The sequence below is a fragment of the Tiliqua scincoides genome, chromosome 7, assembly GCF_035046505.1.
Source record: "Tiliqua scincoides isolate rTilSci1 chromosome 7, rTilSci1.hap2, whole genome shotgun sequence".
NCBI classification, from domain to species: Eukaryota; Metazoa; Chordata; class Lepidosauria; order Squamata; family Scincidae; genus Tiliqua; species Tiliqua scincoides.
In genome coordinates this window covers 30,569,564-30,583,035 of record NC_089827.1, presented here as the reverse complement: position 1 = coordinate 30,583,035, position 13,472 = coordinate 30,569,564, and the positions used below count along the sequence as shown (strand labels likewise).

Genomic DNA, 13,472 nt, shown 5'->3' with positions numbered 1-13,472 from the left:
CTATCATTATTAAAAGAATATACATAGTAGCTTGTTAAAAGTACAGGTCTGTAAAATTTTCCCAAATGCAGTCACATACTATGGTGACTATTGAATCTATCAAAGTATGTATGGTGACACACAGGGCTTTTTTTCTAATGGAACGCGGGGGGACGGAGTTCCGGCACCTTTTTGCAGGGGCCCCTCCCCTTCGGAGGCATTCCAGGAGGGGGGAGCAAAACAGAGGCAGAGTAGACAGGCACAGGATTGGACTCTAAGGCTGCCATCCTATCCACAGTAAGCCCCATTCACTAAAGTGGACTTCTGAGTAGACATGGATAGAATTGGGCTCTTAGGCTGCAATCCTAGGCACTTTCCTGGGAGTAAGCTCCATTGACTAGAAAGAGACTTACTTCAGAGTAGACATACCTAGGATTGGGCTCTTAATCCTGGCAGAGATATATATCTGCACCTGTTTTCACCTGCTAAGGGCAGGTGAAAAGGGATTCTACGTGTGTACAACGTGCTGTCCAGCCTTGCCAGAGATCCTCCTCATCCCCCCACAAGCATGCCCTCCGCCAGCCAGCGTTTGCAGCTCCTCTCCAGCAATGCAAAGCAGCTGCTCAGGGCAGCAGAGAACATACAATTGCATGCCAAGCGCCTTCCCAAAGACACAGAGTATTCGGATACCTGAATTAAACCATATTTAATCGCTTGTTTGCAAAAGTAGCTGTTTCTATGTGCACCTAAGGACCCCTCTCATGTAAGAATTCCTTTTTTGTTCTTACTCCCACAATTGCTTAGAGTAATTTTACTACATGGAACTCATGTAAGCCATTTTTCGGAATCCATTCACTGCTTCCTCTCCTCAAAGTAGTGCCACACTACATACTACATGCTACAAGTGCACCTGTACAGTATTTTTCCCCATGTGTAGAAAAAGTAGCTAGGGGGAAGGGGATGTGGAGATTGTCAGCCCAATCCTATGCATGTCTACTCAGACATCTTTATCTACCCTATCTTTAGGGGGGAGGTACATAAAAAATATTTTATTTCTCCAATAAAAAATGGTTTATAAATCAATCAATCAATCAATCAATCAATCAATAAAAGATTAACAAGTTGCTTTTTTCACAAAAAATCACTGGTGACACATACTATCAAATCTAATATATTAAAAATAAAATAAAATATATTATTTTATTATAATATTTTATTATTGAAATGAATGGGGACCCACCTGAAATTGGCTCGTGGCACACCTAGTGGGTCCTGACCCATAGTTTGAGAAACACTGCGTTAGGTTATTTAACAGAGGACATTAGGTTGTAACAATAGAACACCATCAAATTCATGCTTGAGATTCCTCCTCTAATGACCAGGACATGAGCAGACCTGCTGGAGCCAACTTTCTGCATCTTTCATCTTGCAAGTGAAATAGGAAAAGGCACTCTCCATTAGGTTCTATGCTAGCTCCACAAAGCAATCATGTTGAGCTAAATCAGAAGTGACAGAACTCAGAGAAGTGCATGCCTGGCATACAGGAGTTCCTTGCTGCAGAATGAAATGGCTCATGAGATCAGCATGTCATGGCCTGACTCTTAACCACCATGCTTAACCAGAAGTGAAGCAATTGGTGTTTCAGTATGCTAGCAAAATGTCCATTACTGTGATGGACCGGGAGGGAGGAGGACTTGTGTGCTGCGGGAACCACCAGGAGGTTCAACAGATAGGCAACACACTTTGTACCCTTCTAGGAGGCCAGGAGCTGAGGAAAGATGGCATGTTTTCTCAGATTGAACAAGAGTTATTCACTTTCATAGGAGAGAGGAAACTGTGTACTGGGATACTGTTTGCAGCAAGGTGACTGCCCCAGGAGTCCTTCAGATTTGCACTATTTGACAGACTCTCATACTCACGTTGATGTGTTCTTTCCCACCATACTTTGCACGGATCTGGGGATTCTGGATGAGGTTCAGGTTAGTGCCCCAAATGGTAATAGGTGTGTTTCCACTGATGGACAGAGAAAAGGAGAAGAAAAATTCAACACAAATCTTTGTGCATTTGGATGCTTACTCAGAAATAAAGATAGCTACTTCAAAGTTAGAAGGGAAACGTTCATAGAGAATAAACTTTCTCCACTATTTTTCAGTTATGCACTTAATTTCAGTGGCCAATTTATGCTTATTCTCCTGGAACACTTCTGTCAGCCTGAAATTGCTGAAGTTGGTTGGTGATATATATGTCCTGTTGGCATGCTTGCGAATAGCCTTTGAAAGCATGGATGGTATTTGTAGGCTACAAATTGTAGCAGGTTTTTGAAAAACTGGCTGATAGAACGTCATTTCTGTTACCTTTTGTCCAGCTTCAATAAATAACATGTCAGTGGATTCAACATGATCTGAACATGTTTCAACATGATTAACTAAAGACCCTGAATAGTTTTTCATAGGTATGCATTAATAAAAATAGCATTGTGTCATGGGTTCTGTAGGATTAGAACTTGCATAAAGAGTAAGTAATCCTCAGTGACATACCTTTTCTCTCAGTCATAATAAAGGGTTAAATTAAACTGTTGCAAGAATAAGTTGGTTTGGAGCAACACAGTCTGAACTCTCAGGGGAGTACAGATAGCACAAGTGTACATTAATGTTTGATAAGCATCCTAATGTTTGATAAGTACATAAGCATCCTTACGCAAATTCTTAGAAAGCATGGCAGCCTGTACATAAGGTCAAACAGCAGTCATGCTGGAGCAAATGCAGTTGTATCACTTCCATTTCCCCCCTCCTCTCCAAATGGGAAGTCATCCTCTGGTCCCAAATGTATTTATGCTTAATTAATCTTAACCTTTACGCCCTCTTACAATAATTAAAGCCACTAATTGATTTGCAAAAAAGCACCTGCAGAAAGGTGAGTGGAAGGAGGCAGCAGGAAAAATCTACCAGCCCTGCTTTTCACCCCTCAGGCCCTCCAATTACTTTGGATTCACTGTGGAGCTCGACCAATGATGTATGGAGAAGAGAATATGTTTTATATTTTTTTATCTTTTAAAAGGAATATACGAACATTTAATGACCAATTTCTCTTTTCACTGGTTCAGGCTTGGAACAATTTACATAGGTTTCAATTCCTTCCTGACTCAAGGGGATAGGAGGACCACATCTTTCTTGAGCTCCAATTGGACCAAGCATCATTTTCCATCCATGACCAATACAAAGCAGTTCTCAGCACAGTTATATAAACATTGCATTTTAGAAAAGGAAATATAATCTGCTCCCTTAACACGCTCAAAGCTCATCTAAAGACATCTTGGATTCAAGTATCCACAAATCCACTAAGCTAGGAGGACAAAACATTTCTCAGAAATTGAGATTTAACATAGCATTCATCTGTCCAGAGAATCCACATGAGGATGCAAACCCAGGTATCTCAAGTATGTGTAGCTGCATTCAAGGTTGAATGAGAAAAAAAGATCCTAAATTGGACTCCAGGTCTTCGTTTTCACTCCATGGGGACTTGAGTAGAAAACAATCAAAACTGGAAGAATAAAACAGTGCATACACTTCCTCTGAAGATGTATTGCCACCACCAGCTTTTGCCTCCCCTGAGCATCACCAAAATATCTCCTTCATTTTAAGCACCTGCAAATTGGTCAGAAAAACAAGGGGAGGGGAATTTTGGCTCAGCCTTATTTCTGACTTCCCCCAATCAGATATGTCCCCTTCATGATGCCATCACTACCTGACAATGCTCCATTCTGGCTCAATCTTCAAGATAGTTGGATCATCCACATATTCAAACTCAAGCTCCCTGTGCATCTTAGCCTTCTCCAGCTCCCTATGTATTTTGGCCTTGTCGACCTTAACAGACACGTCCACCTTCTGCAAGCCGTTGTTGGAAGCTGTGGTATTGCAGACAATGTAGTCTGCAGTCCTCCTTGGGGGGGGGGGGAATGAAGCAAGATGAAATTGGTCAAACAAGATGATGCTACAGGCACAGTGTTCTGCCACTATCACAAACAATGCATGCCAACCTAGTGATTGCACTTAAGCTAATGGGAAACTGTTGAATAGAAAAAAGTCTCAAATTTGAACAAGGAAATTTTTCTATTGAAATGTACATTTTGCTGTTAAACACCTTCATTTGCAGTTACATATGATACATAAAGAGATATGAGTTTCCTGAGTGAATCTCTTTACACCTGCAAAATTTAGTTTCCCTTAAAGCAGCAATTCACGACCCACCAGGGGAACTGGAAATGGGCCATTCCCCCTTAAGGAAACTCCTCTGAGGGAGTTGGGAATCTGTAATAAGTAGTGGCAGGGGGCAGGGCAGGGCAGTAGTGGGAGGGTGGCCATGATGGCGCCACAGCGATCATGGTGTCGTGGGGACCCACGGACAGTCTCATATACCTGGCAGCTCCTGAAGCCTCCATAAGGGTCCTGGAGGCTTTCGGCCCCCTCTGCAAGCCTTCACAGGGTAGCCCTGAGTTCCGATCTCTGACTGGAGCTCACTTCTGGTCTGCAATTGTGGAAACTGGAAGTGAGCTCCGATCAGAGATTGGAGCTCAAGGCACCTGTGCAGGGTTTTGCAGAGGGGGCTGCAAGCCTCCAGGACCCTTATGGACCCTTATGCAAGCCTTCAGGAGCTCCCAGGTACATGAGACTGTCCCTGAGTCCCCATGGCACCTTCCCACTGCTGCCCTACCCTTGCTACTACTTATGAGATCCCCATCTCCTCTGAGGGAAACCTCTGTTTTAAAGTGCTAGAACACTTACTCCTTTGAGGACAGGTTCACACAGGCAAAAAAAAAACACCCACTCTTTGTCTGATAGCCCAATCGTATGGTTTCCCTTTCCCACTGACACAGCCATGCAAAAATGCAGCTGTGCAGCAGTGCCAGGGGTAAGCTTCTGTGGTGCAAATGGGTCTACTTAGACCTACACCAGTGAAATTGCTGGTGTTGTCTGTGTGGACCCATGCTGCAGGATTAGGTTTAAGAACAGAGGTTGGGTTTGGCAGCCACCACTACTACCAAACCCACCCCCTTCCCAGACCCAATCCACCCCTATGCTGCCTCATTGCCTCCCTGTTCCACCCAGTCCCCATTCAGTTCAGCATTTCCCCCTTCTCGCCATTCTACCTGAATCAGCACATCTATGATGATCCTCTGGTGCATGGAGGAAGGCTCTGGCCTTCCCACCAGTGCTCCAGCAACACATGACTTCACACACAGCTAGAAGGGGCCTTAGGACTGCCATAAGGCAGTTAATGCTGGCGGAGCACTTGTTCCACCAGTGTTACAGCCCAATAGGGCTCCTAGGCAGTTTTCTCCCTGTACTCAATCTGTTTTCATTTGTTCTTTTGCTTGTACACTGATATCACAATTCTTGCTACTTAGCAGGAAAAAAGAATGTAGGCAGTAAAATAGGCAATGGGTCCATACGTTGGGATACCCATTCTAAAGGGGCTCCACTGCAACAATTGGAACAATTCATTCCCACAACCACCGCTGCCACAGTTTAGCATTCATTTTCCCCAGTTTTCTCCTGCAGAGAATATATTCCCATTTATCACACTCTTTGGGCTATACCAGTGAAAAATGCAGGGCTGCTCTCCAAAGAACACAGTGACATTGCTGCCAGCATTTAGGTTTTTGCCAGTGATTGTGACTTGCGTGCCACCTGACACTGGGCCTCGCTTCGGACTGAGATCGAAAAGGGTCAGAATCTGAAAAAGAGAAAAAGTGATGGTGACTCACAGTTTGAAAAGAATTAGAGCAAGGATCTGAAAGAATCTCAAGAGGCCTGAAAGTATCTGGGTGTCAAGAATGGAGATTCCAGGGCTGCAGGAGCCAATTGCCATGCCCAACTATTATTTATCTGAGTGTGCTGTGCAACTCAGTGTCTCCCTTCCTCCTCCCTCTCCCCCCATGCCTGGACTGTTTTGAGAAACTGTTTTGAGAATTGGTTCCTTTGGCTCTGGGGACCCCTCTTTGTTTACGCTCCTTACATTTTGGTTTTTTTATTTAAATTTGTCATGTCAACAATACCACGTAGGCATACAAATTATGCACAAGTGACAAATGCCCTGTTCCCTGTCCCTGCAATCTGGTGTTGGCCCTTCCATGCACTTTGGAATAATAACTTCCACGTGTTCAGGCAAGTGCCACAATCTATTGGCCTAGAACAGAGGCCCCTTAAGAGCGACAAATTGGTCAAATTTGCCTAGAGCTAGGTACCTGCACTACCCACTGCCTGCAGCAACTTATTGGCACTGGGGCTACAGCAAAGGCTGCTGTCACCTTGCTGCCTCCACTCACTGTTTGCAGCAGAGACCAGTCTGCGCTCTATGGTGCATTGCATTTTACGACCACTGTAAAGCGCACTGCACCATCTGAACACGAGTTCCAGCAACACAGCATATTATTGGTTCATTAAGCACAGACCTATGGGAAGAATCACAGCTCAGTGATATAACACAAACCTTAGCCCACAGATGATGGGTCAGTTCCAAATACCTCTGATAGTAGAGCTGGGAAATACCTTTCTCTCTTCTAAGGCTTTGGAGAGCTGCCATTAGTTAAAAGTTAGAGAACAGATTGGACTAGTTGGACCAATGATGCAACTCACCATAATACAGCTTCTCCGTTGACAGCAGAACCTTTTAGGAGATGAGGGGGTCCATAGCTCAGTGGTCTTGCATGCAGAAGACCCCAGGACAATCCCTGATATTGCCTGCTAAGAGGATTAGGTAGCAGGCAATGGGAAAGACCCTTCCCTAGGACCCCAGAGAGCCACTGCTAATCAGAGGAAACCTGGCTGGCCTTGGATGGATGAACCAAGGAGATGACACAAGACAGTTTCCTATGCTCCCCTTGGTGGAAAACAGGAGTTTTCACTAGCTTGCTGTTTCACAGAACCCTTCTTCTCATGAACATGCCACACATTTGCTCTGTATATGGATGGGCTTTTGCCTACTAGGCCTACCTCCAGTCTTCATGTGCTAATACAATGGTGAGAATGGGATTTCTACACCCTTCAGTGGTATGCATTTAGTTAGGAACCTTAATTCTCACCTTCATCATGATGCATGCAGGTTGTGGGGTGATGTCAGCCAGCAACAGGGTTGGGTTGTGGGCAGCTGGCTGCATGCTGCTTCTCTTTCGTGCAGAGAGAATGTGTGGAGCACTTGTCAGAAGGTGGCTAGGGTGCCGGCTGGCATGCTATCCAGGGCTCAAATTATGCAGGAAGAAGTATGGGGCCCTCAATGAAATTCACAAGCCTCAGGAACTGATTCCACTTCAAATAATGGCCTCCCTCAAACCTCTAAAAAGAGTGGTTAAGGGGGGGTATTACTATGCTATGGGGGCAAGCCCCATGTAGCCACCCTGTAATTCAAGCAATGCCTATCACTTAGTAGAATTTGTTACTGCTCATCGTGGTTCCTCGCTTTGGAAGCCTGTTTCACAGCTGCCTCCATATTCAATTACATTCTTATGCCTTAGCATTCAGAACATTTTCTGTACTAAGCCCAGTTTGGTCTGGTTCAGTTAAGCTTTGGCATAGAAGTCCTACACATACACATACCCACATGGCATATACTGCCAATGCAAAGGTTCCTCCTTTTCATGAACTGAAACAAAAATAAAATAATCATTCTCTCATTCCTCATTGCCCTTAAAAAAATCAAGACAAATTATATTTAGAAAGGTACGTATCACCCTGCTACCCAAAACATGGCAAGGGATTGTCCCTTTTTTAGGGAAAAATCTAGAGTTGCAGTTTTTTCTTTCATTAGCATTTTAATAGAAAACTTTCTGCTCAGTCCCAAGTGAAAAGCCACCATCTGCATTTAAATGAAGAGTATGCCCCCCACCCTCCTTTTCACTTTTAAGAATGATGGTTTAAAAGATTTAAACTCTCTGAGGAATGAGCAGGTACAATGAGTAGGATGTGTTGCTGAGCATCAGAGATTATTAATTTCATTTTCTAAAACCACCAATGCTTATATTCACTTGTCACCAATGCTTTGCTCACTTGTTCACTCTCAGGTTACCAGAAGGATTTTTCAAAATAATGCTTTAGGAGTGAAAGGGTCTGGAGTCTACTTCCTTCAGTCCATCTTAAATATGCTGATGGGACTCAGCTCCAGAGGCATGGATGAAACTGGACCCAGGAATGAAGCTTAAAGCAAGTCCACATTTGCTGGAGTTCTCAAGCAATTCCCAACAACCTTTCCAGGATAATATTCCAAGGACCTGAGCAAGAAGCCAAGCCAGGGAGCAGCCAAAGGTCAATTGACCCAGAGTGCAGTCCTGAGCTCGCGGAGCTGGCTCATCGGCGGTGTGCACTGTTGTGCTGTAAGGCATGTTTGTGGGCCCTAGTGCCGGTGCTCCGTCAGTGCCAGCTAGCCAGCTGGGCGAGTGCCAGAGCGCCACCGCTCAGCAGTTGCACAGACTGCCAAGCAGCAGTGAGGTAGGTGGAGGTGTGGGGGGAGGCAGAGAGGAGACATTCCGGGGTGGGGGGAGGTGGAGGGAGGGCAGGGAGGAGGTGTGCCAGGAGAAGGGAGCGGGTGAGAGGGGGGTGGAACTGGAAGCTCCACCAAATCCTGAGCCTCCGTTTCAGGCCACCAGCTTGACATGGAGGCTCAAAATTCTATGCCAATCCAAGGGTCAGTGTGGAATCGAGTAGCTCCATTGCTACTTGGCTTACCTGGGGGAAGGGGACAAAAGTCCCCTTCTCTCGAGGAGCTGCCAGCAGTGCCTGCAAAGTGCATAGGATGCAATGGCAGCCATTTTCATCACTGCTGCAGCTCCTCACGCCGGGCAGGTCAGGATTAGGCAGTCAGTGGTCAGAGAGCAGTCAATGGAAACAATTCCAGCTCTCCAAGGCTAATAACCAAGTGACTCAAGAAGGCAAATGACCAGGACAGGAACAGAGAAATCAGACCAAAAGGTACAGCCTGAAGGCCTCGGCCAGCAGCCTGAAGAGCAGCTGATGCAACATCAACCTTGATTACTCAGATGATCTAAATCATGGATGTCAAACTCATTTCATACAGAGGACAGAAGTTAGCTTCATGGCACCTGCTGAGGGTCGGAAGTGATGTCATCATCAGCATCATTATTAAGAATATTTATACATTGTTTTTCAACAGTAGTTCGCAAAGTGGTTTACATAATAAAATAAATCAAAAAATGGTTCTCTGTCCCCAAAGGTCTCACCATTAAAAAAACAACAACAGCAAGAGACACCAGTAGCAGCAACTAGAAAAGACACCATGGAGAGGAACAGTTATTCTTCCCCTGCTAAATATAAGAGGGCACCACTTTGAAAGGCACCTCTTTAATCAGTTAGTATTAAGCAGGTGATGACCAAGTCCTTCTCACATAGGAACACATTAACTGCAAATGACAGCAAATATGCAAATCTTGATACAAGAGCCCCTCTTGATACAACTGCATACAAGAGCCCCTCTCCAGAATTTCAAACAGATGAAAGACACTACAATCCATATGTTCCATATGATTTCCAAACCACAAAATTGTGCAAATAAAATGTTCTTCATCCTTCCACGAAAGCTCAATTCCCAGTAAACTTGTTTAGCTTTATTAACACCAAAATGCTGAACTATGAGCTCTTGGGAGAGCAAGTGCAAAATCTCCTGTCCCTTTTGCTATTTTTCAATCAAGGCTTTGATTGCCTGGACACAAAACAAATTTGCTCAGGCTGCAATCCTATCCTACTTACCTGGGAGTAAGTCCCACTGAAATAGTGAGGCTTACTTCTGAGTAGATAGGTATAGGATTGTGGTCAGTGACCTGTAGGTAAAATCTTTGCCTGCAGATGACAAAGCACTGATACTCACAGTGCACTCAGCAAATGTCCTGATTTCTATTATGGAGCCTAGCATTTTTTGGACACACAGACTGGAGCTCTGACCTGCCCAGAGCCAAGCATTTTGCAGGGACGGGAACTCAAGTCGGGTGATTTGGACTTGAGTTGCGAAAATGCATGTTTTTTGCTGACACATGGACTTGTGAGTTGCATGCATAGAAGACTTAGAAAAACACTCAGGGGCCCAGTTAGTCAGCACTCATCCCCACGCATGCGACTCAAGTCTGCCTGTGTCTGGGTGTGCTTGCTTACTGTTTTCGCAGCATGAAAGACCTCATGGGGCTATCATTCCAACTGGGCAAGCAGCAGGGAGAGTCCAGCCACAAGGCAGGAAAGAGTTAATACATCTGAGAGGGAGGGGGGAGGCAGGAGCAAGCTCTTTTGCCCATCTCTGATAGGAAGGAACCAATGATCATTGGACAAAGGATGAGCTTTCTGATACTTTCTTGGGCTGAGGCAGGAGGAGGAGGAGACAGGGAAGGTGAGGATGCAGTTCATAGTGATCATGCTTTCCTCCTCATGGCTATTGTTACTTGGGAGGATGAAGTCTCATTGAATGACCAGCGCAAATGGGACTATTTCTGAGTAGAACTACCAAGGATCAGATCATTCTGGTAAGCCTCGCAGCTGCTGCACGCGATCCTCCTCCCTCTTGCTGTTTCTGTCCCCACTCCCTTGCAGTCCCTCCCACCTCCTCCTGCCCTGTTTACAGATGGACAGGGACAGCAGCAGAGTGCTTAAACAGAACTCTGACACACACACACCCAGCAGTAGCCCTGCTTTTTTTGAGGCAGGATTTTTTAAGAGGGTGACTTGACTCGAGTCCTTTAGAGTTGCAAAAGGGTTGACTCTTTGTGTTGGAAAGTGCCCCCATTATGACTTGTTCTCGAGTTGAATTGCAGGGGGCGTAGTGACTCTAGACACGACTCGAGTCAAGCTGCACTGAGAAATAGCACAGGAGTAGAGGTGGCTGAAGCCATTTGCTTCCCACTGGCTGGGAGCAGGCAGGGAAAGTTGGGGGGGGGGGGAAAGGACATTGAGCTGTGGGCTATTTTCCACTAAAGCAGCCTTGATCTTGCTCACGCTGTGCACCTCTCTGTGTGTCTACAAGCAGGTGCCTTCTCCTTTTACCTTGTTGCTGAAAGCACTGGCATCACTAGGGGGTGCGGGGGGTGCGGGTCGCACCAGGTGATGCACCCTGGGGGAGGATGCGCTAACATTGCAGAGCTACCATGTCATGCCATACACCGTTGGATGTGGAATGGCCAGCGGAGTGCAGTGCAAAAAATGGAATTGAAATAATGCCTTTTGTTCAAAAGTTATGGCCAAAAAACTAGAAGGAAAAATGCATGGAGCCCTATAGAAAGTGAAAGTGAGCTGTATTGCGCACTTACTCATGAGTAGGCATACTTGCCATAGTCCATCGGAAAGGGCAGGCTGAGAGGAATCCAACGACACCTGAATGGTCCCGATCCAATGAATGCAGCCCCCCCAAAACACCTGAGAAGCTCCCCCCTCCCAGCTGCGAGTCTGAGCCTGCACGTCACCCCATGCAGTGGGTGGGGCAACACCCATGGTGATGTACCATTGCCCCGCCTCCACCAGCTTTTTGGCTGTACCTTTTGTTAGAACACAGATATTTCAATGTGGTTTGTTTCATTGCATTCTGCATGAAATTACGCACTGATATACATGATGGTCTTATTCCTCCAAATTCTGATTTTAGTGATTTTGAAAACTTGTAGAGTCTCTCTCACACACACACCCGTGTCAACTTACTAACACCTTATTGTAGCAGTTCTCAAACCTTTAGCACTGGGACCCACTTTTTAGAATGACAATCTGTCCAGGACCCATTGGATGTAATGTCATGGCCAGAAGTGACATCATCAAGCAGATTAAAATAAATAATTATAAATAATTAACTAAAATTATTTTATAATTTTATAATAATTTTATAATAAATTTAATTTTAATAAATTAATTATTAATTTTATTAATTAATTATTTTTATTAAATTTAATATTTATTTATTTATTTAAATTTTATTAAATTTAATATTAATTAATTTTAATAAATTAATTTATTTATAATTTATAAATTTATATTAAATTTAATTTTAATAAATTAATTATTAATTTTATTAATTGATTTTAATATTTATTTATTTAAATTTATTTAAATTTAATATTAATTAAATTAATTAATTAATTAATTTTAATAAATTGATTTAATATAATAAATTTATTTTTATAATAAAGTTAATTATAAAATTAACTAAAATAACGAGCTGGAATCCCTAGCATGTATGCACTGCTGAAACAGAGACGCCTGCGTTGGCTTGGTCATGTTGTGAGAATGGATGATGGCCGGATCCCAAAGGATCTCCTCTATGGAGAACTCATGCAAGGAAAGCGCCCTACAGGTAGACCACAGCTGCAATACAAGGACATCTGCAAGAGGGATCTGAAGGCCTTAGGAGTGGACCTCAACAGGTGGGAAACCCTGGCCTCTGAGCGGCCTGCTTGGAGGCAGGCTGTGCAGCATGGCCTTTCCCAGTTTGAAGAGACACTTGGCCAACAGTCTGAGGCAAAGAGGCAAAGAAGGAAGGCCCATAGCCAGGGAGACAGACCAGGGACACACTACACTTGCTCCCAGTGTGGAAGGGATTATCACTCCCGAATCGGCCTTTTCAGCCACACTAAACGCTGTTCCAGAACCACCATCCAGAGCGCGATACCATAGTCTTCCGAGACTGAAGGTTGCCAACAACTAAAATAAAATAATTAAATAAGGGGGAGCCAGTCCTGTTCCACCAAGTGAATCTACTCTGAAGTAAGTCCCATAGTGGTCAATGGGGCTTACTCTCGGGAAAGTGTGGGTAGGATTGCAGCCTGTGAGCCCAAGCCTTTGTAAGTAAGCTACTTACTCTGAAGTAAGTCCCATAGTGGTCAATGGGGCTTACTCTGTAGTCTGCCTGCAATAACAACCTCCCAAAAAGAATAAGTGAGATTTCCAGCCCTCCCCAGTGCCCAGTTTAAAGTTCTTCTATTTCAGGCACATCAGAATAAAGACCAACCTGGCTTCACAAGTGCAAAATAGAAAACTTTCCCCTTACCATTCAAGCCTCTTTTTTGTTCTTTTTAGGGGGGTGGGGGGCCTGCCTTCTGGAGCAGCTCCATTGAATCAGGACCCTTCTGGTGTCCTCACATTCCTCTGGCCTGACCACCAGCCAAGGCACTTCTGCCTACTTGTGAGTAAACGCAACTGTGAGGCTGCTTTGCTCATAGGGCTCCATAGACTGGGAGGGACCTCCTTCTCAGGAGTTTTTGGGGGCTGCACTCATGGATAAGGACCATTCTGATGTCCTTGGAGCCTCTCAGCCTGCCTCGACTAAGGCAAGTCTGCCTACTTGCAAATAAACGCGGCCACATGGCTTCGTTTTGGGCTCAGACTTGCAACTGGGTGGGAGCTTCTTGGGTGTTTTTTTGGGGCTGCATTCATTGGATTGGGACCATTCAGGTGTCATTGGATTCCTCTCAGCCTGCCCTTTCCGATGGACTATGGCACGTATGCCTACGCATGAGTGAA

At 44.7% G+C, this 13,472-nt stretch overlaps 1 protein-coding gene across 2 annotated transcripts in view; it reads right to left on the bottom strand.

Annotated features, from left to right (window-relative positions):
* PLXNA4 (plexin A4) overlaps nucleotides 1–13,472 on the bottom strand; it is a 705,695-nt gene that overhangs the window by 115,237 nt on the left and 576,986 nt on the right. For both annotated transcript variants that reach the window (XM_066633821.1, XM_066633822.1), the window contains 3 exons: nucleotides 5,576–5,712; nucleotides 3,724–3,918; nucleotides 1,899–1,992 (listed from right to left, as the gene is read on the bottom strand). In XM_066633821.1, coding sequence (XP_066489918.1) covers nucleotides 1,899–1,992; nucleotides 3,724–3,918; nucleotides 5,576–5,712 — 426 coding nt within the window. The remainder of the gene's footprint in view (nucleotides 1–1,898; nucleotides 1,993–3,723; nucleotides 3,919–5,575; nucleotides 5,713–13,472) is intronic.